The sequence below is a fragment of the Miniopterus natalensis genome, chromosome 12 (assembly GCF_054644295.1).
Source record: "Miniopterus natalensis isolate mMinNat1 chromosome 12, mMinNat1.hap1, whole genome shotgun sequence".
Lineage (NCBI taxonomy): Eukaryota > Metazoa > Chordata > Mammalia > Chiroptera > Miniopteridae > Miniopterus > Miniopterus natalensis.
Window position 1 is genome coordinate 36,940,909 of NC_142092.1, and position 26,290 is coordinate 36,967,198.

Here is a 26,290-nt window from a genome sequence, read left to right on the forward strand (position 1 = left end):
TTATATTTTAATGTCTAGTTATTGACAATGTGCTCATACAACCAGCAGCTAGCTCCAGCACTATGTTATACCAAAATGTGACTCCAAGATAAATACAAAGTATAAAGGGATAACGCTGAACTACTTATTACTTGATTTGCCAGTTATTTTGGGGCTTTTATGTCTGAATATTTGGCATTGCCTAACTTTCAAGATTTTACTACTAGGATATCTTGTGAGCAGGAAATGACAAGACAGCCTTTCAACTTATCTCAACTGGAAACTGCATGAGGTCGGTTAGCATAATTTCCTGTTTCTTTTGGCATTGCCAGGTACCTATCCCAGTGTTTGGCTGACAATAGTGTTCAATAAATTTTGGTTAATCAAATTTATCTTTGGCTTAGTGAACAAGTCAATAATAGTTTTTTGTTTTTCTTTTAAATCAACAGTGTGGAACAGTGTATAATTTTTAGTGTGAAAGAATAAAGCCTCTGAGCTTACCATGTAGACTCTAGCACAGGATTTCTCAACAGCAGCCCTATGGACATTTTGGGCCAGATAAATGTTTGTTGTGGGGCTCTCCTGTGCATTGTAAGATGTTCAGTAACATCTGGCTTCTACCTACTAGATGCCAGTCGAACTGCTCCTTGCCCCCAGTTGTAACAAAAGAAAATGTCTCAAACAGTGCCAATTGTCCCTTTGATGGGGGGGGCAAAATTGTCCTCAGTTGAGAACCTCTGCTCCAGACCAAGATCCCAAAGGGCAAGGTAAATTTAGAACCAAAGGTTCAGGAGCTTCCATAATAGACAAGAAACAAAGAACTGGGCAAGAAAGAGGTAAAAGCGGCCTTTCAGTAAGAGAGAGAAAGAGCTAAAGAGGGAGACACTCTTATTAATAATGGTTCTAAGTAGACAGAAGAAAAAGGGAACCCTATAGGAGTAATTGGTTTTTAACAACTAAGATGAGAAGGTTGCTACAAATGTGGGAACTCAGGACCTTTTAGGATACTCATGTCACCATTAGAGTAAATGCAGACATTGGAGAGAATGTAGATACGTCCTGGGTACCTCTATCTGTTGATGCTGAAGAAGAAATAAATGACAGATTGAATAAGAACTTCCAAGTGGACAGATAACTGCATCTAGAAATCAAGAGGCATGCAGATTGAAGAAAACAAGAAATTTCTATAATTTGTTATTTTTCCTCACATCTTTAATTCCCAACATGACTCTTCCACTCCTAGACATAAAAATGAGGCAACACAAAAACATGATGTTTTCTCCACTGTTGGGAGTCAGATTAATTATTTTTTAAATCAAATCGATACAGTATTGTCCCCTAGGACACTTTATCTTGTCCCCTGGAAAGGCTGCCCTTTATTGTAGCCTCACCTGAGGGCCTTGATTGACTCCTGGGGTCAGGGGGTTTCCAAGAACGTACTTTTTAGCCCGTTCAACACTCCTGCGAACAAACTCATCGTAAATGGATTCTTCCACGAAAAGGCGGGATGCGGCTATACAGCATTGGCCCTGGTGGTAGAACAACCCATGGTGTGCAAATTCAACGGCACTGCCCACTGCAAGGAAGACATTCATGTTAAAGAAGAGCTCTTTCCTAAAGACAATATATTTTATATATATTTCTCAAAGGTAATGCAGTGTTACGGAAAAATCATGAGTCATGTAGTCAGATACTGATTCAATATATTCCACCTCTTATCAGCCAGGTGACAAGTTAACCTTTCTAATCCTTTCTGATTCTGAAAAGACAGCAACAAATTGTAGAATCTGAATAAATGTGGTTGTTGGCCTCAGTCCAATATGTCTGAGGGTATCTCACTATTCTTAATGTGATGCTCATATTTAAAGGTATGGAATTAAAAAAATATATTATGGCTCCTGAGTGCAAAACAATTGTTTCATTTAGAGTTTAGCCTGATCCATTCCAAACAAGAAAGAAATAGTATCTCTGTTAGGCTTACATAGAACTATAATGTTAGGAAAATTTAAGCAATTTTCAAGAGTACTTCTGGACTCTGGTTAATGCCTTACACTTTGACGTGAGAAACAAGCCCTGGTGCCAATTTCCAGGTCACTGTGTGACATGACCAGGCGCCAAAAAGGAGGAAGGGTGAAAAGTTAGCGAGTGGCTTCTACTCACTGTCTGCGTCAGCAAACACAATGCAAGGGCTCTTTCCGCCGAGCTCCAGGGTCACCCTCTTCAGGTTGCTTTTTCCTGCAGCTTCTTTGATCATCTTGCCGACCTGAAACGGAGCGTTACAAAAGCGGAGGCTTAAACCTGCTCTCCTGACCGAAGGCTTACTTAGCATTTTAAACGTATACGAAGTGCGTGCCGTGGTTAAGTTTCACTCCAGAGAAATATCAAATGGCATTTTTAAAGATCTGTTACCTTCGGATATTAAGGCCCCTACTCCAAGCATAACTATGCGATGAATCAGAAAAACGCTCATGAGGACAGAGATACAGAATACGAAATCTAACCTTGATGTGCATGGCTAGATCGGATGCTGTTCTTTCATTTTAAGCAGAACACCACCTTTCTATGGATAGATCTGACACATCTGCCTCCAAAGGTAACTTGTATATTTGACTTTTTTCATCCCTCTACTGAAACCAAGGAAACTTTATCCAGACTAATTGCCACACTCACCACCTCCTGAATCTCACAGACCTGTTCCTCATTAGATGCCCACCGACCTGGGCTGCTTCCGACCCTACCCTTCCTTGGGGTCCAGGTCACATCTTAGCTTATTTTCCAATCCCTCTCTGATGACTCCAAGTGGACATGACCCCTTCTTCCTCTTATTTCCCATGGTACCTCCCTGAGGATTCTTTCAGAGCCTCCCTCAGATTGTATTATGTGGACAGATTTCAATTCCCAAACAGAGGTCCCCTCCTTGGGAGCAGTGACACTATTCTATCTCTGCATACCTCCTCTCAGCACCAGCTACCACAGTGACAGACCTTCCTCTCTCCCCTTCCGCACCTTTGAACAGTGGAGTTAGAAGAAAGAAATTGGATCTGTGCTCTGCGCTGCTGGAATCCTGCTGTTCTGGTTCTTTAATGCTGGTTGCCTCTCTTCAGAGAAACCCATTGCTTTCTTTCTTTTTTCACTCCTTTTTTTGTGGATCACGTCCCATCAAGATTATTTTCTGTGCTTGTTTTTATTTCCCATCTCGGAAACCTGGCCTGTATGATTATTTGGTACTTTTATTAAAATCTTAATGCTCTAAAATGATCCTTGTATTTTTTTAAAAAGATTCATTTTAGCTTGCTTCTTTTATTTTCTGGATTTCTTTTCCTTCTGGACACATCAGATTTTAATGAAAAGTTTCAGGAGCACCTTTCTATTTACTAGATGGGATGCTGCCCAATTCCTGAATCATTGAGTAAAGCCAATTAGATCCTTAAAAAAATAAAATAAAAGGTTTCTATCCTAACTGAACAAAAGATAAGAAATGCTTGCTGAATATATGTTCAAATTTTGTGTGGTTACTGAACTGACTACATTACAGAGTAGAGCATTAATTAATTTGATAATGTTTTCATCTGATTTAAAATTTCATGGGACTAAACCAAACCTTTAAGATTAATAAAAATAAACTAAAACTAGACTTGCCATGAGGAAACCATGTCTGAAATTTCTCTTATATCCCCTTTTCCTTCCACAATATACGTTTTATGAGCACTTTAAAAAACCAAATTTTCATTTAAGGCAACTAAGAATTTTCTGTTTCTTAGATAATATTCCTTGCCTTTCGCCTTTTGAATTCTCCAAATTCTTTCTGCATTTTTTCTTCTTCTTTTCTTTCCCTTTTTATTTTGTCTTAGGTTTACTGGAGAAACTTTATTAAAGTAGATGACTTTTGTTTTGGGAAAGGAGTAAGATAAGAGGCATTTTTCTAAAAGCCACAGATGTCAAAAGAACCAGTATGAAGAATGGTTAGAAGTACAAGTGAAGGCTCGATCCCCAACAGGGGGCGCGCGGGAGGCAGCTGATCAATGACGACTCTCTCATCACTGATGTTCCTATCTCTCTCTCTCTCTCTCCCTCTCCCTTCCTCTCTCTGAAATCAATAAAGATATATTATAAAAAAGAAGAAGAAGAAATACAAGGGAAGTAGAAAGGTTACACTTTTACTTAGTGCCAGTTCAGCTGGCAAATAAACAGGCTCGCTTCCATTTTCCCTAAAGTATATCTAAAGCCAAAACCAGGAAACATTAATTTTTGTCCTGTGACTTTCTTCTCTTATTTGGAAAAAAGTAAAGTTTCATCATTTTCTCCAAAGAGGTCTGCAATGAAGAAAACATAAGAACTCTTAAGATTATGGTAAACAGCATGTGTCATGAAGTTGTGGCATTGCCATGTGGGTGGAAATAGCAATGCTCATGAAAATGTCTTAACTTATTTTATCCTGCACAATGTGGGTTTGATACTGTTTTAAATGAATCTAATGGGACATTAACATTCACACCTTGCCAGAAGCATTTTTAGGATGGGGTTCATTGCTACCATGACCACAAGAATGCATAGTTTGCTTCTTTTATGGCATTTGGCAAGTTCCCTACCTTCCAGGTAACAAACCTGAAGCTGAAAGAACTCTGAAAGACTGATTTTTCTGTGTGGCTTCAAAGGTCATCTTAGTCAACTTAATTAAAAAAAAAAAAAAAAAAAAAGTCTTTATATTGATTTCAGAATGAGGAAGGGAGAGGGAGAGAGAGAGATAGAAACATCAATGATAAAGGAGTCATTGATCGGCTGCCTTCTGCACACCTCCCACTGGGGATCGAGCTGGGCAACTTAATTTGTTTTGATATTTATTTAGAAGTAATTACTGTGCTGGCTTGGGAAGTAACAATGAATAAGATAGTGTTTGAGGACAGTCAGCAGAGAGTACATGAGAAAGCAATGAGCATGCGCGATCATAATTACATATCATGGACAACAGGAACACAGATGGAGAGCTTTAAAATTCAGAATGCTTCTGGGACCGCAGAGAAAGACAGAGGTAACATGTGGTGGGAGTCACTAGAGTTGGTGTGGTCATTTATGAGCAAAAGCCTGGAGAAATCAAAGACACATGGAATGATCAGGAAGTGATGACCTCTTCCCTCACAACTTCTAAACCCATGTGAGAAATCAAAGAATGAGTGAAGAAATATGAAAATGGGAATGAGCACAGAGCACGCATAATCACTGTGCCATTTATTGAGTACTCGGTAGGATGCTAAATGTTTTACTACTCATTAGCTCATGTGATTTTATTCTGTACTACTCAAGAAGGTAGATATAATTCTTTCAATTTTACAAATGAAGAAACTCAAATTTGGCAAGAATACTTAACTTTTGGAAGGCACGACTAAGAGGGATAGAGTGAGAATGTGAACCGGGGTGTTTCCTAGTCTTCTAACCTCAAGATTTCTTTGTTGGTAGATACTGTCCCAGGATAGTATAGTGGCTCAGGGATGAGCCAAGACAAACAGGCAATGATGCTGGAGATGGGACCAGGGAACAGAAGCCCCTGGCTCAGAGGAGCTGGAGAAATGAGTAGGCATGAGATCTAGAGCTGGACATATGCATGGAGTCCCTGCTGCAGAGGGTCTGGAATGCTAGGCTGAGAGGAATTTGTGCATTCCTGCCTTTACCTCCTCTGCCATGATTACAACCTATGACTTCACCATTTTTAAATTTTTGTTGCTGTGTCTCGAACATTCCCATTTGTTTTGTCCGCAGAATCCTGAATGTGGGGTTGATTGGCTTTCCTTTACCTCAGTAAGGGCTTTGAAGACTTTTTCTACTTAATATGTATAAAAACACAAGAAAAAGTATATATTTACCTAGTTTTAAAATGATCAGAAAAAATAAAATTTGATTTCCTACCGTTTTAGTTCTCTATGTAAATGTTTCTTTATTTTGGAGTGGCTAATTAGAGTATAAAGTAATCCAGTTAGTTTTTCCTCACTATCTAGAATGTTCTTGTCTCTCAATCTTTTCAGGAAGTTAAAAAACTAACCATTTTCAAACCCCAGAGCTAGTCCTAGCACCTGTTTAGACATCAGGATTCCTTCCTGTGAGCTCCCTTACAGCACCTCGTACACACTTTGTATCTTATCACATCCTGTCAGCAGCTTTACAAGATGGGGTTAAAGCTGCTCTTCACCTTCTATGCTGTATTCCTGGAAGAGGCACACTTTATATTTTGTATTAAACAACTGACAATGTCACATAATCTAATAAAAATGACTCCAGAGTTTTCTTGCTTCCTACAGTAAAATTTCACCACTTTCTTTTGTTTTCACTAGAAAATCATCTCAGTAGGTGGGAATCCATTCTCCCGAACTCCACCTTCCAAGGGGATCTCCCCCCCCCCCCACCTCACCTCTCCTTGCAGTACCCATGGCTGAGGTCCTGTTCTGTAACCTTCTAGATGGCCCACCTGGCCCAGAGAGGCAGAAAAATGAGGCTGGGCAGCAGTAACATCCGGGGAAGCTGAGCTGCTGGCCTTTTGAATGTTCGCAGAAGAGACAGCCCCTAATAAGGAGCTAAGGGAGAGGCTCTGCTGTTTAAGTTTTATAATCCACAGGATAAAATTTCATTCATCTATACAAATCATTGCAGCCTAACTTATATTTTCTATATAAACTGTACCTAACCTTAAGACAAGGTCTAACTGGTCACATTTGTCATCGGGGAAAGTAATGAGCGCACTGAACAGCGCACTCCAGTCCTTCGGAGCTGGTCCTGGGTATTCCGTTTCATCTCAGCCACATCTGCTTATGTTCTATAAACATGTTTGAAGGTTAGAACAGGGAACGAACCATTAAAAAGAACTTCTGTTTTAAGGAAATGTCAGCTTAAAAAGAGTTACATGAAACACGCTTCTGACAGCTGGAGAGGCAGACATCCTTAACGACTGGCCTGAGGGGGGGAAGTTACCTCTGTAGATCCAGTGAAGGCCACTTTGTCTATGTCCATGTGAGAAGAAATGGCGGCCCCTGCAGTCGGCCCATAACCAGGGACAACATTCACAACTCCAGGAGGAAATCCTGCCTAAAAGAGGCCAAGTAAAAACAGTTATGACAGGAAAGAGAGTTTAATTCCATGAAGAAAAGGGGAGAGCATGGGATCGAAGCTGCCACTTTATGTTAACCTCATGAGCGTCTATACAAGACAAGATTCACTTAAGTGGTTTTATTATTATTATTACTACTATGATTATTTCATTTGTTAGCCCACTTAAAATAACCTCAAGGGTTGGTTGCATTTTTGAGGGCCCCTTTCTTCTCGGGGGAATCCATGTTTGACTTTTGTAGATCATCGCTCCACTGATGACTGTCTCAAGTTGCTTAGTAGCCAAACAGAAGGATAGTATGTACAGCAGTGCCTGCTAAATTACTCACATAGAAGGAAAGCAAAATTAAGAAGCTAAAGGGAACCCACATTTTAGTCTCTAGCTGTTGATGGTTCAGAGCAAACGGACTGGGTTGCAGATTCCCTTCGCATTATGTAATCAGTACAGTGTTAGATAAGAACAGTCATCCAGTCATGATTAAGCTTCACAGATTGATTTTAGTCCTAGTTAAAGAATTAGGTAGAAAACAGTGCGGCAACTGACATGGGTATATTAAAATTTCATGTTATTTATATCAAAATGCCTCTTGCTTTTTAAATTTAATTTTTTAATTTCAGTTTACATTCAGTATTATTTTGTATCAGTTTCAGGTGTACGGCTTAGTGGTTAGACAATCACATACTTTACAAAATGTTCCCCCCAGTATTTCAAGTACCCATCTGGCACCACAGATACTTATTACAATATTATTGAATATATTCCCTATGCTGTACTTTACACCCCTGAGACTATTTTTCGACTACTAATCTGTACTTCTTAATCCCTTCACCTTTTTTCACCCAGTTCCCCAATCCCCTCCTCTGCAGTAACCATCAGTCTGGTCTCTCTCTTGAATTTTAAAATTTGAAGTGAAGAGTAGTTTTAAAATGTGGGTTCAGTAATCCTGAATTTATGTTCTAGTGACTAAGAAGGTACATTTAGAGGGAATCAAACTAGAAAAGAGAGTATCAACATATCTCGTTGTGAGTAGATGTGCTTAAAAATAATGCAGTCCAATGTTACAAGCAAGTGTATTAGCATAGAGGACTTCAACCTTTGGATGGACTAGTTTAGACAGTTTGCAGAACCTCCAGGTCATTAGTGGTTATAAACCAACTTAAATTTCAACATTTGAAAGGAAGTCATATCATATTCACATGAATTTGCATTCACGAGAATTAGGTTAAAGAAATAAAAATGTCATCATGAAGTGAGTGTTTGACATGAAACCTTCAAGTGTGGCTTCCTGTCTCCATTTGGGCAGAGGTTCACTTGGGTTGACTGCCTGCAGAGATCCCAGCCCACGGCCATGCTAAATGTGTCTGCACCACTGGAAGGGAGCCATTGACAGGTGATGTCATTTACAGTAGCAGCAAATGAGGTCTTCCTATTGTAAGGTAGGACTCCTGAGTTTTGTGCATATTTTCATTTAGGAACTTACCTCTTTTATTAAAGATGCCACGTGAAGAGCAGTGAGTGGAGTTTGCTCTGCCGGTTTGACAACTACTGTGTTTCCGCAGCTTAGGGCCGGCCCTATTTTCCAAATGAACATAACCAATGGGAAATTCCACTAGAAAGCAAGGGGAAACATTGGAGTCTTTGTATTGCTGAAAGTCACATTTGCTAATCTGACTTCTACATTATACCCTTCTGGTAGATGTTAATAATTGTAGTAGTTTTGTTTAATCATCAGGGGTATTCTAATTAACTTCATTGCTAAAAGTGACTCATAAATGCTAAGAAGTTCCAAAGAAACTGGACACAGAAGAGGAACAGGAGGGAGCCACAACATATCAAGTGCTGTTCTATTGAGCTTTTTCTACCAGGAAAAAGAAAAATCACTGCATGGTTTGGAAATCAAGCCTTACTATTCAGCATATTATAAGTTATATGTAAGTGTTTAAAAATGTGATTATTTCTCCTTCTCTGTAAGTAGATCATCTATTGTAACTATTGACCCAATAATGTTATTTAGGATTTATTTCTAAGACAAATATCTTGTTAAAGACAAAGAAACCTAGGGTCTGAAGGCTGAGAGCTTGGTTCACATCTTAGTTCAACCACCAACTAGCCATGTGAATTCAGACAAGTTCCCTGCTCTCTCGGCATGAGCTCATCATCTATAAGTATTGATACAAGTCTTCTCTACCCCAGAAAGTTGTCCTGGAGATTCATGGAAAAGATGGGGCAAATACTTAACACAGTGACTGGTTCATCATAGGTGGGCATATTAAATATTAGCTATTTGACACTGTCGTTTTTATGAATTTTATTGGAATTTTTAAACTAACAAGAAATTTCTTTCAAAATGTTGATATGTATACATTTCAATCTCACTGGAACAGAAGATAAGTCATTACTACTTCCTCATCTAAGAGCTTTGGGACACTTCACCAACTTTTTATTTGGCCTTTCTGAATAAGTCAGTGAAAGTGAAATCTTTTAGATAGTTTCCTATTTGTTGGGCTTACAAGAAAATCCTCACCATTCTGATTAAAAATACTACCTTCTCTATGAGGCATTTGAAGTGTCAAAGCCTCTTATCTAAAGTAAGAATGTATTCCATACAGTGCTCCCATAGTTTTTTCTTTCCATTTAAATTTTAAAAATTCACTCATAATTTGAAAAGAGTATATAACACTGCTTTTAAAAAACACACACACAACAACAACAAAACAAAACAAAGAATCTCAAAGAGCACATAATACAGTATTTTAAAAACAAACCAGAGTAAAAGGTAAAGATTTGTTGATGCTCTAATACTGAAACACACTTAAGAGATTCAGGATATAGATAGGTTTCTGGACTATCCAATTCATATCCAAGGAGTTCAGTCACAGGGAGACACAAATTCAACAGTTATATTTGCCCCACATTTAGCAAACATGTAAGAATCCATTTGTGCTGGAGAAAGTCTTGTTACTAAATGAAACAGAATTAGAAATCATTTTCTTTTTAAGATTGAAAATTATATAGGAGACTGACTTACAGGAATAATTTGGCCACACACACCAATAGGCTCATGTCTTGTATAAGTAAAAAAGTCTCCATCTGGAAAATAAAACACACAATCATTTATATATAATGTGACTGACATTCATGAAATGGTAGTTTGGGGCTGATGTGGGAGGAAGGTATAAACAACAATAACAAAAAAAGAAGCTATCTCCAACTATATCTTTTATATCTCCAAATAAAAATCTGAGCCTTCAAATAGTCATTTGAACTGAGAGGAACCATAAAACTGAATTAGGCCAAAGCCAAAATGCAAAATTGGAAAAGATCTGACAGATATTTAATTCTCTCACCATATAGGAGGACTATTTTATGTATCATCTTATTCTGTTTCCTTTCTTTCATCAGAAAGGAAATAAAAGGCCTGTGACTGAGAAAAGAACTATTAAAATTCTGTTTCTGGAAACTCTAAGTTCTACCAGTAACGATGGAAATTTTTTTAAGTAACATAATTTAAACTAGTAAAACTGAAAGGTAGCAGAATTTTTAAAAAAATTTCCTTACAAGCAATAAGTCTTTCCTACTGGTTTGTTCTAAAATGTTTGTTTGTTTTTTGCCTACCAAACAATAAAAGCAAACTCTTTCAATCCATGAAAAAAATGCCCAAAGTACAAGACATTTCTTTTCAATCTGGATTTGATTTTTCATATGCCTCAAAGTTTGATGTGGTCATCCCGAGGCTACATGGTGCTTTGTGTTCTCTGTCCTAGTTCCCACAAAACGTCTTGGCTATCATAGCAAGAAGGCTCCTTATCAAAATCTATGGTACTTTATTATTATTATTTTAATCCTCATTGGAAGATATTTTTTCCATTACTTTTCAGAGAGAGTGGGAGGGGGAGAGAGAAACATCGACATGAGAGAGACACATCAATCAGTTGCCTCCCAAATACGCCCCGACTGGGGCCGGGGGTCGAGCCTGCAACCAAGGCACATGCCCTTGGTCGGAATCGAACCCAGGGCCCTTCAGCCCACAGGCTGATGCTCTAACCACTGAGCCAAACCGGCTAGGGCTCTATTGGTACTTTAAATGGCTTCTCCCATTTTGTCATAGGGTTAAGTAAGAGTTTCTAAAATAGCCACATTTCTTGGTATTACCAGGGTCTTACTCTCCCCTTTTATCTTCTTGGCTATTACTTCTAACCTGCTGGACGCTCTACATTAAAAATACCCATCAGGGCCAGTCTTGGAGAGCCCTATATTTCTATAGTTGGTTTCTGAGTCAATTTCTACCCATAATGTTTTCCCAAATGATGTCTTTTCAATATTCCTATTTCCATTATGTGCATAGCGTACTAAAATACTAAAACACAAAATAATCATTTACTCACACAAATTCTTAAACCGTGCTATAAACAGAGTCCCATTTTGCTTTAAAGCTACTTGAAACAAATCAATGTGAATTGGTTTGTTTAATTAATCTAATGTAACTATACTAAGTGAGACCAGGCACAGACGACCATAACTGACTCACACTGAAACATGCAAAGTGGCTTAAATAACTACAATTTCGAAAGGGTGTAAGTGCTTCTATTGGAATAAAACTCACATAAATCATTTCAGTGGCCAGCTTTGCAAAGTTTGGGCCCTTAGAGAGAAAATTGCCTTTAGTCAGTAATTCAAGCATAAGAATGTTTTCACTTTAATGTTTTATAAAGTATCTATAGTGTTCCCTTCTGCACAATTATGCTGAAACAATTTTAAAAGCTGGTTGATGAATCTTAGCCGAACTTCCAGGTTCAGAACTGCATTGTCTCAAAGTCAAGAAGACAATAATTTTGCCTTATTTGGTTGACATCTTTAAAGGGGAGTGTTTAGAATTATTCAGCTCTATAGTAATCTCCTCACTGCTACCCACCCCCACGGGGTTTCTCAAAGCTACTCACCAATAGGTATTGTGCGGCCCTGGATCTTGTCAGCCCACCCTGCAAAGTAGCGTAGTGTCTTTATGCAGCCTCCTAAATCCATCAGATAGGCATTGGAAAATAGCTTTCCACCATTCATTGACTCCATTGTCTGAAAAATAGGTCAAACCTCAGATCTAGACTTCTGTGAATTTTTAGATTAAAAATATATATTAATATTTTGAATAATGATGAGCTAGTAAATTTTGGAAATAGAAGTCATCTTGTCTAACCTCATTTTCTTAAAAAAAAAAAAGACTGAAATAGGAGTTAAAATGATTTTCTTATAGTCAGAGCAAGATCTAGAGAGAAGGGTTAGTAAGATCCTGGTTTCTAAACTCTACTGCTCCTTCTGTCTCATTCTGAATGTTCTCTAATTCACCATCTTTCTAGGAAGTGATCACAATTTGATATACACACAGCTAGTGAGAGGGGCAACTTGTTCTCCTTAGATGGTTCAGGGTTCCAATAAGATTTCACTTGTTTAATACAAATGTGGGTGACAATTCAGTGTCAGTGACTATTAATAATGCCTCAATAATCATTTTTAATTTTTGCATTCCATCTGGATAGAACCAATCAGTTCACACAAAGTTAAGTGACCCCTGGATCTTTCATCTATGAGTTTCTTCAGCAGAATTTTTAATTGGGAAACTTCTAGTTTTGCCACTATTATCATAATTATTATTTGGATGGTCAGGCTGTGAAGTTCAACATTTTCTAGCCTAGCGCCCTAACCAACATAAGATGATCTCTCCTCTTTTTCTCCCTTTCTCCAGCAGAACTCATCGGAACCTGATGTTCTCTGGGGCAGGAACATAGAGGTGATAAGCTATTAAAGCTGTTCCTCATCTATCACACAATCTTCTGTCTCTACTTTATACTCCACGCCATCTCAAAATTTCATCAAACATGATTTTGTATGCCTGTTCTATTTCCCCCCTTAGGATCTTATGCTGGCAAAAGCAGTCAGCACTCTATAATCCACAGACCAGATAAATAGTAGCAGCCAGCTTCTGGCAAATTCTTTCTTCCTACAGGACATTTTGGTTAGTGTAGTTTTATTGTATATAGCTTCTAATTGCATAGTTCCGCATGTTTTGAATCTTTTGAGTAGTAAATCGTGTTTTGAGGGACTATAATTGCTACTGTTGATTTTTAAACAAATGTTACTGCCAGTTAAGAGTCTAGAAGTAATAAAAATTTATTCTGAGCCCTGATCTTGGTATTGGTTTGTGTTAAATTGGTTTCATTGTAATACCCAATTGAGAAGAAAACAAAGAAGTAATCTTCCCCCATCCGTTTTATGTGCTTACTCATCTAACTGCTAAAATGTTTTTAAAAATAATAGTCAGTATACATAAGAACATAATTTTTATAAACATATGAATAATTAAATTTTTTCTTTATTCTTCATCTTTTCACCTGTAAAAAGAACATAATTTAATCAAGACCATTGTAAACATATTCATTTCAGGGAGGAAAAAAGTGACCATTTATTAAGTGTCTTGGAGGGTGAGAGTAAAGAAAAATAAGATTTATTTTAGGGAAATATTTTAGGCACCTTTACTCGGTGAGATTTTCTACTCAAAGAGGTTCATGGTCAAGTAAGTTAGAAAAATTCAGTGTATTATTCTAGGATAGTCACACCCCACGTTGCTCTAAGAAATTGCAGAGTAAAGGAAAGAGATTTGTTTAGTTTGGTTTAACTAGGACTTTGCCAAAGTTTAGACTATAGACTCTATTCTGAGAGTAGAAGATAACACCGTCCAGAACCAGTGTGCAGACTGCTATCTAAGAATAATCTCAATGGTAATGTTCCTATGAGAGCTGATACATAAAGTCTCTTTGATTTCTTTGTAGAGAACATGTAGGGATCACTAAAATCAAAACAGCTAGCCATCCAAATTGTGAATGCTTTCTAGAGATCTCACTTCCTGCCCAGTTTGGTTAGTACTCACTGCCAGCAACAGGCGATCTCTTTCGATTAAATCAGCCAACTTGTACAGCAGCCGTCCCCTCTCGGAAGCATCCATAGTACGCCATGGAGAGCCGATCTGAAAAGCCTGGCGTGCGGCCTTCACCGCTTTGTTAACATCCTCCTGCAAGTCAAAGGCAATTCAATTTAGTAAGTTAAACATATTGGCAAATCCGGTGGCAATAACCCTATAAAACAGATCAAAGCACCTCACAAGCAGGCACTGTGTCTTCATTAGCCCACAGTCTAGCACATTGTGTCAACCCAACTACTGTACATTGGAAATTGCACCGGCTGCCTAATCTTTAGAATGAGTTCCCCACACACAGTACATGGGAGATTTTCTAGGATATAAATATAATATTTTGAGAGTTGCTATTAATTGAGTGCTTGCCACATGTCAAGGAAGGTTCTAATTACTTCACACATATTAACTCATTTCATTCTCAATAATTTTCTGAAACAAGTATCTTCCCCATTTTATAGAAGAAACTGAAGCAAAGAGAGAGAGATTTGGTCAAGAGCCAAAAGTGGCCAAACTGAGTTTTACACGGAGCCAGTCGACTGCAGAGCCTCTGCTCTTCACTGTTTCGTTATAGGGCTTTGGTGACTCAGTTACCCAGAGCTCCAGGGAAAGCTCAAGATCTAAAATAGTGATTATCTTCTTTAATCTCCGGTGACTCTATGGTCTGTGCATTCTCTCATGAAGAACCTACTGAAGGGTGAATAAGAACTTTGTTTTGCTGTTGAAGAGGAAACTTTATAAACAAGTTGCTCGTTCCTTTTGTGCAGTGGAAAAAAGGCATACATACGGGTTATATAGGTGGTGAAACTGGCATAGAGAAGGGTCTGTATGTGATAGCCTTTCCTTTCCCAACTGGGTACAAAAGATCCTTTTAGATCCCTAACTAGGTAAAGAGTCAATTTATTTCTTCTTCTCTCTCTCTCTTTCTCTCCCTCCCTCTCTCTCTCTTTTTAACAAGGTACTGCTTAAAATTGCATTACTTCAAGTAAAAGTCAGATAATCAAGTAATGCCATCACACTCAGTCAGGCTTCCTTGCCTTCACCCACGTTGCCCTCATTCTGTCTTTTTTCTGAACTGGTTTTAATATTCCTGTTCTTTCCTAGTCCACCTCAGTTACCCACTTTTCCCTGACCACTGCATTCCCTCCAGATTCCGGTTCAGACCTCTCCCGAGCTCCTATAGAATATATACACTACAGAAGTCACCACCTCTGCCATTACCACTTCATGTGTTTCTTTTTTTCCCTATGAAATCTGTTGTAAACAGCTTAAAAACACAGATTGTTCTCTTTTTTTATGTTTCAAGCCCATAGGTTGCAACTTTCTGCAGGAGACATAATTTTCTTTGAGAATCTGAGGGGAAAAATTATTCTACATTTAAAAAAATGTATTGATTGATCGATTTTGGAGAGAAAAGGAGAGAGAGAGACAGAGAGAGAGAGAGAGAGAGACATCTATTTGTTGTTCCACTTATTTATGCATTCATTGGTTGGTTCTTGTATGTGCTTTAACCAGGGATCCAACCTGCAACCTTGGCATATTGTGACAACGCTCTAACCAACTGAGCTACCCAGCCAGCTACATTTTTTAAGTTGCCCACAATTAAACTAAACTCCACTCAAAGACGACATCACCCCTTTGAGAGGCATGTACTTCAAATGAATATCCCTACCTTACGATATAGTCAATTAAGAAATCCTAAACTTACAAGTCTGTAAATTAAAATTCAAACAAATTAACTATTTTTACAGTATTTATCACCACTCTAAGGTGATTTGGGGTGAGAAGGAGATTTTAGAAGTATAATCTGGTTTGATTAAGTAATGATATTTACAAACTACAAGCAAACATTCCTTCACTATAATACATCATACAGTTGTATATCTCCCTGTCTAACCTGAGAGAATGAATATATACAGGAAAATATATGCATTACTACTTGCTCTTCCTAAGAAACATATATACTGTTATTTTGGGCATTCAGTTAATCACAATGATTGCTTATATCTGGACATTGTTTTATGCCATAGATTCTAACCTTTTCCAAGTTATATTTAGAGAGCACTGTTGGAAAAATAAAAAAGCCAACCACAAGAACCTGAAATTGCCCGCATGATATGTGGATACCACAGCTTATAAAATATATGCTGTGATGTGTTTAAACAGGTCTGTATGACACAGCTTTCATTTGGACCCTTCTGCTCAGTGTTCTGCCATCAGCCTTAGCCAAGTACGGTTTATCATAGACAGTCTGGCCCCTCAGAGGGACATGGAAAAACTTGCTTCAAGACGAGTAACTCCGCCATATGGAAAATACATCCTTGGAGAACGCTGCTATAAATAAGGATGTTCTTTTGGTCATGTTCTTTGCATCATGCTTCTACTTTTCTTACATCTTATATTTTATCTTATAGGCACAGAAATAGAGTAAGTTAATACATAGCTTTGAAACAAAACAACTCAGACGCTAACTCTGCTGCCTCATGTATTAACTATGTAAGCTTTGAGTCATCCATCCATCATCTATCCATCCATCCATCCATCCATCCATCCATCCATCCATCCATCCATCCATCCATCCAAAGATCTGCTAATTTCTCTGTTCTGTAGCACTGTTATCATCAGGCTGCTAATAATAAAATACTGATGTAAAGAGATTATTGTTTTGAAAATTCCAATAGAATGGGAGAAATATACAACAAAGTAAACACTCCAATATATTGTAAAATGTAAAGAATATTCTGAAGCAAAAGGTACTGGAAAGTGACATCTCTAAGCTTTAATTTTCTTATTTTTGAAATAGAGATGTCACCTCATAGAGTTGTTTTGAAGATTAAATAAGGTAACACTTGAATCACATTTTCTATGTGACACACATTATGTTAACTGTTCATTAAATGGTAGCAATTGTATTGTAGTTGTAGCAGTCAAAAAAAACTTTAAAATCTCTCTCAGCGGTTCTAGTATATTTTAATCCTTCCTTTGGTTTTCACTGCCCTGTATTATTTTTGGCATTATTATCTCATATTGTTGCCAACATTCCCAAGTCCACTCATTCTCTTCTCTCCCCAAAGGTCTTGCTTATTACTACCAGGCTAATCTTCTGCAAACCTTTTTATCTTATCACTTTCCCTTTCACATATTTGCAACTACCCCTCTTTTGCCAGCAGTACTAAGGCCAAACTCCTTTTTCTGATGTTCAAGGTCCAATATTTTGGGCCCCACCTCACCTACTCAAAGTTCTCTTTACATTTTTTCTACTCAATCTGGTCCAACTCCTCACCTTTGATTTTGTAATTCTTGCCTAGAACTTTCTACCACCACACCCCTTTTACTTTCAAAGTCCTATATATTCTTTAAGACCCAGCTGAAATATCACAACCTGCCTAAACCTTTGACAGACTAATCCAGCTTGACACCAGCTACTAGTTAAGAGCCTATGGAGCTCCAGGCAAAAAACTAAATGTTTTCTTTATAAGCTCAAATTACTACAATAGTTAAGCATCATGGACCTAGTTTTACAAGACATGAAATACAGCATGAAATCCATCCTACAAAATTTGATCCTATCTCTGACTTCAAAATCCAGTTTTATAGTTGTGCAAGGCTATGCTGATAATGATCTCCTTTCCAGTGAATATTTATTGCTGTCTGTATTATAAGCTATAACATTCCTTACTGTTCCGTGAGTATAATCAGCAGTTAATAAATATTTAATAATTTGTTACCTATTATATAAACTCATCATGTTACATTAATTTTTTTATAATGATGCTCCTTATATAAACAATCTTATATTGACATTTAAATAATAAATCATATTTTAATTGACTTAATTATATAACAAAATTTTACATTCATCAAAACTATTAGGTATATGACACTTTTCAAGGTCATCATTTTTGAATTAACCAGAACACAGTTTGGTACATGAGTCAAATTTGCTACCCTCAATAACACTTTTGCTGCACAGGGTTTAAAACGTTCATTTTTTGAAGTAAGGGACCGAGGCTGATGGGTAAAGATAACTCGAATAATGATGAAATATCAAATGCCTTGTAAACATAGTAAGAGAAGACTAAACTCTTTATCACTCTCAGACTGTGCTTTTCCACACTGAATTCATTCAGATTTGGAGAAAATAGTTAGCAGATCAGTTTCACTTTTACACCTGTCATAGCAGATACTTTAATGGACATTTACTTGTATCCTCAGCAATTACTTGTTACCGTCATGCTTTAGTTTTAAAAGCAGTTTTCAGGATTAGTCAACATAGCCTAAAAGAGCCAGTGAAGGGAAAAGAAAACAGTTCCCACCCACATCCGTGCTTTGCTTTGTAACCTCCATTTGTTCTTGTCCCTCCCCCTTTCTTTATAATACCATTAAAAGGCCCTAAATAGCCCATTGTTAGTTCCATTCTACTCATCAATTAAATCCTTAAAACCTCTTGGCTCATTATCTGAAGAGTCAGTTCCAGAATATTAGGTTTACTTCGACTCTATAATTTAGTAGATTTCTACCTTTGGCTAAGCACTGTTAGGAGTTACTATACTTTTTTGTCACCAGAATTGTGAAAACAGCAATAATTACTTAAAAATAAGTGTTAGTAGATCATTCTAAAATATGATGACAAGAGTGCTGGATGTTAGGTGAACAGTCGTCAACCGTGAGCATTTTATAGCATAAACAATTTAACTTGAGTGTCAAATATCCAGCCAACGTGATTCACATTGTGACCTGCTTAGAAGATTTGTTGGAGTGAATGAGTGTCCTCAATCTACTCATGCACAGATTTTCTGCTCTCCTATGAACAGGAAATAATTGTCAATAAATGCAAAGCAAGTAAATGACAAATATTTCTAAAGCTTTAGGAATGGTCTCAGCTCACCCTCACTGCACTTGAAGAAAGTAAATCTCACCAATGATGCCAAGAAGACCTTAGATTGCCTGACAAGATTTCTACTGGAACTCCAGGCTCAGATTTGTTTGACTGATGAAACTAAACCCGAAAGCCAGTGAGTTGTAAAGCGAGATGTCCAAGCCCTAGAGCTAAAGCATCAAGAATTTTTTCTTTTGTACTTGCAACCTGCCAAAAGCTTTGCAGTCTCCCTCCTGAGTGGCATTTGTACTTCTAGAGAGAAAGAGTGGGCAGCTATCAGGGGCTCAACCTCGCCCTCACCTTGACTTTTATTGCTTTTCCTACCTCCCCAGGGTTGACAGAGCCATGCAAGCAACTAGACAGACATTCAAGGTAATGTAGTGCTGTGTAGATCTCTAGAAGTCTCTGACAAAACTGTTCCTCTTTGTTGAATGTGAAGAATAGATTTTTTTTTTTTTTTTTTTCTGGGAATGGCTCATAGGACACAGACTTCTGGGTCTACTAGAACATGTCACCAGGTGTTTTCAGTATTTCTCTGCCCGAGTTTGGTCTTATAACATTTCTTAGAGGTACAAAGTGATTGTCAAGCAGTTTCCAATCATCAACTTTCTTACCTGCTAATGTCCATGCACCTTATTAAGCGCTACCACTTGAGAGGAGATACAGTGTATTGTTTAATACTTTAGATCAGGTTCTAAAAGTGTATTCGCCCACCCTTACCCAGCAACACTGGCATCACTTGAGGAACTGTCAGAAATACAAATTCTCAGGCCCCACTCTAGGATTACTGAACCAAACACCAGGGTTGGGTGGGGCCCAGCAATCTCTCTATTTTATCGAAAAAGGAATAGAAGCTCTACAGGTAAATACAAATGTGCAACTTCTGGTGTCTTACTACAGAAGATGATTTAAACTAGGCCCTGAGGGCTTCACCGTACTATGGCACTGAGGCGGTGACCAACATGCAGTGTTTGGCAGATGATATTGAACATGATGAAGTTGGGACTCTTACATTGAAGGGGGTTGGGGAAGCTGGCATGGAGGCCAGAAACAAGGGTTTGCTTTTGCCCCAGACAATGAGAAGCCCTTGAAGAATTTATGCACAGATGAACTCTGGCATATACAGAAAGTCAAATCTGAAAGCAGCTGACATGTGTCTCCATTCTATTCTGCTTCTGCTTCTTAAGCTGTTGACCCTTCTGACTAAACTGTACTCTTGCCCCTAAAGGCATAGGTCTTAATTTGCACTGCTAATACTGCAACCTGAATCCAGGGCCCTCCCTAAACTCAGAAGAGGCCCTCAGGTCTATCACTATCTTGGAATAAGTCTGCAAGGTTTAATACCATGAGATTAGTGACCTCATTGATTGGGAAGAGGGAAATGAAAGAAGGAAGCCTCAACAGGAACATGTGATTGCTATGGTGATTGAACTGAACATAGTGTCATGAATGCTATTATCCTGGGGTTTTGCTGACTTCATCTCCCAGTAGTCTTTTCATACAGCAAAAAGCCCACATTTTTATGTCTTTATATCTTACATGACAGAGATTTAAAGCTTGATAACATCTGGACAATTCCAGACCAGAAACCATTTCAAATTAAACTGTGAACACATATACCTTTTAAGGTATGTGTTCAGATTAAAATTCTAAAGGCTTTTACTCTCCTCACTCCCCAGGCTATTTAAATTATCTTATGTAATTATTTACAATAATTACAAGGTAAGGCAGTAACCCTGTCAGTCACAAGTTCTGGGATCAAAGGACAGCATTTGACTGCTGATTTCATTATTTATTTGCAGTGTCACCTTGAGTAAATTACTCAAACCTTATATTCTGCTGTTACATCATCATTTGTAAAAGTGGCTAAAAAGAGTACCTTTCCCCAGATGGCCTCACAAACCATATTTTCATGACATGTCTACTTAAACTTGAAATGGGGTTTATGGCTCAGAATAGTGAGAAACAAGCAAAAAGCCTGGCATAAAATGGAACTAGTGCTAGGAAACTCACCTTGTCTCCTTCCTCTACCTCGCAGAGTTTCTCCTCAGTTGCAGGATTAAAGACAGGAAATTTCTTGCCACTCACCGAATTATGCCACTCGTTGTTTATAAAGATCTGTCAAGAGGGAGAGAAAGTGGACAAACAGGTACTTAAATATGCAGCAAATTTGATTTTTTAAAATGAAAATCAAACTAAGCATTGCAGAATGTCTGTGTGAGCACAATGTCACAAACTTACTTCCCTTATGGACCCTCCACAAGATATTTTTGTCTGTTTAAGACATTTTGCGTACACACACACACACACACACACACACACACACACTTTCCCTCTCCTGTTCAAGAGAAACACAGCTCCAAGTCATCCTTCGGCATGGCTTTGTTCTGTGCTGTCATAAAGAACCTCACCTTGTTCTCTCTGCCCCCCACCTCTGCTTAGTTGAAATTCAGTCTTCACCCTGTTATCATAATCTTAAGTGAACCCAGTTCAGATTTTGTCCCCTCCTCAGAACACTTGGGTGGTTCTCCACTCACAGGTTCCTTAGCGTGATAATAAGGCTGCTTATGATCTGGCTTTTCCAACCCTTTGTTTCCTCAGTTTACCTTTGTTTCAGCCTCATTCTGCCAAGCACCAAGCCTTCTGCTCCACACCTTTTATTCATGCCTTCCTCAGACTGGCAGTTTACTCTTTTCTTCTACTCACACCTCAAACTGTCCTTAAAATATCATCAACTCACGAAGATTTCATTAATCGGTCCAGTTGGATTTAACCTCTTTTTTCCTCTTTTCTAACATAGTATTTTATTATCTTTCTATGAAATTACTTATTATGTTCTGCTTGGTATTAAAGTTAGAATCTGCATATCAGTGCACCTAATTCCACACAAAAAACTAGAGACATCCTGGTACTTGCCCTGGGTTTTTTAGCCAGTCTGCAGAACTCGCATGAGATTCAGTCACAGGTTTCTAATTCTCCCTTTCTTCAGCCCTAAAGTCTGTAGTACCTCTTTAGACATGATAGCTTTTAAACCAAGAGAGCACAGTCTCATCTTGTCAGATATATCCAGAATTCCACCCTTCCACCGCAGCAAAATTTCACCAAAAATCAAATAAAGACAAGATACAGAATTAATTATATTCTGTTAGGCCTGTGGTGTGAAGACTTAATAAGAACTTTAATATTATAACTTGTGGCCCAAACTTTGTTGGGTTTTTTTTTTTGGCTTGCGCTCTGAAGCTGCTTGCAGAGCATAACTTCGCCCTTGGGCTCCAGAATTGCCTAAAGGGTCGGATCCCCCCCAGGCTGCCCCCAACTACCCCCCCCCCACGCCTCTACTGATTGTACCGTTTGATAAATTGTACTCCTTGCTTCGTGGTTCAATAATCCTCCCTGTACCGTAATTGTGTGATCAAAGGCAGCCTTCTTCTACAGGCCCGGGCTGCAACTAGGACTTGATAAACGCTTGTTTGTGTACAGTACTACCCGTGGTTCTCGCCTCTCAACTTCACTTGCTGGATCACTGAGTCAGCCAACTATTGAAAGGCCAGTTCCCCAGCGATCAGAAAGCACATGATATAAGTTTATGACCTTGTTCCCCACCCCCACCTCACCCCCAGCAACCCATCTCTTCGATCACCAGCTCCTTGCAACCTTTGCTTTATAAACCCTGCCCTACCCCCTCCATTTGGAAATATATTCTCGGTTCATACCAAGGGCTATGTTTCCCAGTTTGCAAACTGTTACCTAAATAAACTCTCTTTTAAGTTTCTTTAAAAAGGTATCACCAGATTTTTGTTTACAGGTGAAACTTTGCAGCTCTTACTTGAGTCCTCCTAGGTCTGTGATAATTTGAAGTTTCAAGTTCTCAGTAATATATCTCTTGATGTATTAGAGCTTATTTTACTCCCTTTATAGAATCTTTTTTGGTGAGAAAGCCGTTAAAATATGTATTTACCATCTAGTTTCATTATCAGGCTCTTGTATCGAAGCTGTACATGAAACTCCCTGTTCAAATTAAAGTCAGCGAATGTTTTGTAGATAAGCATTAACCTAAAATAGGAACACAAGTTTATCTAGCAGCCTGTAGGCAACCAATGAGACCAGCCATAGATAATCCCAAATTACCAGCAACTGCTGTGCATTATTCAGTTTTAACCTTTTAGATAGAACACTGGGAACTCAACTTCTGTTTGAATTTGTGTTTATATTCACAAAATCCAAATGTTCACTTTTTTTTTTTTTATCAGAAAAGTGTTTGTCAAATAATGAGTAACACCTGCCTCATTATTTGGAAGGTACTGTGGGAAAATGAGAGATGAGTGGGCCATGACCCCTGCTCTCAGGGGGCTTATGAACTATGAAGAGAATGTATTTATATCAAGGTGAGCCAGTAAAGATCTGAAGGCTGTAGAGTAAAATCGCCAAAGCAGTGCTTTAGTTAAATTACAGAGCAGAAATCATGGAAGAGAGGGACGTGGGCTAGAGGGATGCATCCTTGAAGGACAGGATTGGGTTGGTGGAGACCAGTGGGCAAAGGGAGGGAACGCTGCTGGGATATTTGTAAGAGAGAAGAGATCAGCCCTGAACAGAGAATTCCAGTGGAAACAAGTCACAGATAAGTTCTGGTGATGAAAATGAAGCCAGTTTGTGGTGAATCTTGATCCCCAGAGTGGGAGGTTTGGACTCTATTCTGGATATAATAAGGAAGTGACAGGATGAAATAAATGTTTTTAGGAAAACTGATTTTTATGTCCCCGAACAGATTTAAAATACAGCAACCAGAGTCCAGATATTAGTCAAAATCATTTTAATGTTCCAGGCATGAAGTTTGAGAGTACACTCATATAGAGCCACAGTCTGAAAAGTATGAATTACACATGTTCTGCCCCAATCAGAGGCCTTTCAGCATAAAAACAGCATAAAAACTCAGCACAAATAATGACATGATCCAGTTACTATAAAAATCAAGAGTTGCATCACCATTTTTCTTCCTCTGAGTTATGGAGAATTAATTGGCAGGAACTACATTAATGATTTTTTTTTGAGGAGGAGTTAATTTTATTGGCTTTACATTTGACATTTGCTTCCATCTAACTGTGAGACCAAATGATTTGAAGAATCCTCCTTCCTGTGGTTATATAAAATGGTTACAGTAGCCCCACTTATCTGCAGGGGATACTTTCCAAGACCCCCAGGAGATGCCCAAAACCATGGAGAGTACCAAACCCTATATATGTGTGTGTGTGTGTGTGTGTGTGTGTGTGTTCTTTCCTATACACACATACCCATGATAAAGTTTATGTTAGGCACAGTAAGAGATCAGCAACAACAACTCATAATAAAGTAGAAAAGTCATAACAATATACTGTAATAAAACTTATGTGAATGTGGCATTATTAAGTAGAATAAGGGTTACTTGACCATAAGAACAGTCAATCTGATAACGCAGTGGTGAGTGTAAACAACATGGAGACTCTGGACAAAGGGATGATTTGTTATCTGGGTGGGACAGAGCAAGAAGCCACTCAGAATGGCATGCAATTTAAAACATAAATTGTTTATTTCTGGAATTTTCCATTTAATATTTTTAGAAGTGGTTGACAGAGGGTAACCGAAAATGCTAAAAAAAAACCCACCATGGATAAAGGAAAAGTAATATATATGGAAAACTGTAGGCTAACAAATGTTTATTATAATAATAATGACACTTATGTAGACCTGTTGAAATGCTCTATCATTTCCCTCCTTTTGTTCACTTTCCATTTGCTATTTGCCATTGGTAAGTTCAGAGGAAATGGGATCAGGTTGTAAAAGTAAAATAAAATAAAATAAATTCTTGAGTCCTATTTAACCATTATATTAACTGTATTCTAATTATGAATTTTGGATTCAGGATATGTGAATAATGTATATTTATATATACAGTAAACCTCAACTTAAAGTTCACAATATTGATCGGAAATTATAGATGTCTATGCATTTGGACTTCAAGTGCTTCTTATATGGGGAAACAATCAATGGCAACATTGAGGCAACTTAAAAATTGATTTTACTCTTAAATTTTTGATATGTCAGATTTTAGGGGATGTATCATATGACCTTTGATTAAAAAAAAAAAAGAAAAGAAAAAGTGGCTGTTTTCTGAATGCATTTTAGTGTCCAAGTCATAATTTTTAAAAAAAAGCCTTTCCAGGTAAAAGTTATTATGTCTTAATGTGTTTGGTATAAAGTTACAATTCTAAATTAGTAAGTCCTTTCCTCGGAGTATTTCTGGCTTGGATCAAGCCAAATTTGACTGATAGGCAAAATAAAACCTATTAGCCTTATCTGTTGATATAAGATTTTGGAGCCTGTTGGCTTAAAGGGGAGAGAGCCTCTGATTCCCTCCAACAGATATTCAGGGTGGCCTATATTCACGGTATCTGTTTTTTTAATTGAATTTATTGGAGTGACATTGGTTAATAAAATTACATAGGTTTCAGGTGTACAATTCTATAATACACCATCCATATATTGTATTGTATGTTCATCACCCAAGTCAAGTCTCCTTCCATCACCATTTATCCCTCTTCTACCTCTCCCCATTCCCTTTCCCTCTGGTAATCAGCATGCTGTTATCTGTGTCTATGATTTTTTCAATTTTTATTTTTTACTTAATTACTTCACTTTTTCCACCCAGCCCTGCAAGTCACATTATCTCTGACTGTGAGGGTCGCTGGAACTGGGCCAGCGGCTCTTGATCCTATAACGGAAGCCAGTGCTTTCTTGGTGGCAGAGATTTAACAGATCACATATTAAATACACAATGTATTTCTTTTAATATATGACAAGGATGAGAAAGGTGACGCAGTTCCCCTTTTTATGTCACCGGTGTGAATTTCCAAACCTGAGAGCCCCTGTCACAGCAGGTGGAGTGTGATGGGTGCTGTAAATGTGTACCTTTTTTCTCAGCTTTAGGCACACAACCCACACAAAAACAACCCACAAAACTTTGGAATTGCGGCAGAAAAACAAGATGCAGGTTGAATAATAAGAGGCTCAATAAAAGTCAGGTGAGGATGTTAAACATTTAAAAGAATCGAAGCTTCAAAGCTAGATCTCTGGCAACTACTTTCAGCCCACACCTGGAGGCAGCTAAGCAAAATGTTGCCACTCAAAGTAAAAAAATCTAAAAGGAAATTAAGGAGGAAATAACAGATGGAGGAAAATATTTAACTGCAGTGAAAGGAATAAAAACAAAACAAGAAAGTGACCAAAACAAAAGTAGGAGAAATACAATTTTCCTTTGATTTCTGTTTTACATTATAGTCTGACTTCAGTGACATGAGTGTATGCTGTTATTTTCTTGTTTGGAAAACCTCTTCAGCCTTTCAAC

At 38.0% G+C, this 26,290-nt stretch overlaps 1 protein-coding gene across 1 annotated transcript in view; it reads right to left on the reverse strand.

The window, feature by feature from the left end:
• Positions 1 to 26,290, reverse strand: part of ALDH1A1 (aldehyde dehydrogenase 1 family member A1) — a 48,930-nt gene that overhangs the window by 15,585 nt on the left and 7,055 nt on the right. The window contains exons 2-9 of the mRNA XM_016206668.2: positions 20,926 to 21,030; positions 13,992 to 14,132; positions 12,013 to 12,142; positions 10,101 to 10,162; positions 8,553 to 8,681; positions 6,937 to 7,050; positions 2,140 to 2,242; positions 1,371 to 1,555 (exon numbers count right to left, since the gene is read on the reverse strand). Of these exons, the coding sequence (XP_016062154.1) occupies positions 1,371 to 1,555; positions 2,140 to 2,242; positions 6,937 to 7,050; positions 8,553 to 8,681; positions 10,101 to 10,162; positions 12,013 to 12,142; positions 13,992 to 14,132; positions 20,926 to 21,030 (969 nt within the window). The remainder of the gene's footprint in view (positions 1 to 1,370; positions 1,556 to 2,139; positions 2,243 to 6,936; positions 7,051 to 8,552; positions 8,682 to 10,100; positions 10,163 to 12,012; positions 12,143 to 13,991; positions 14,133 to 20,925; positions 21,031 to 26,290) is intronic.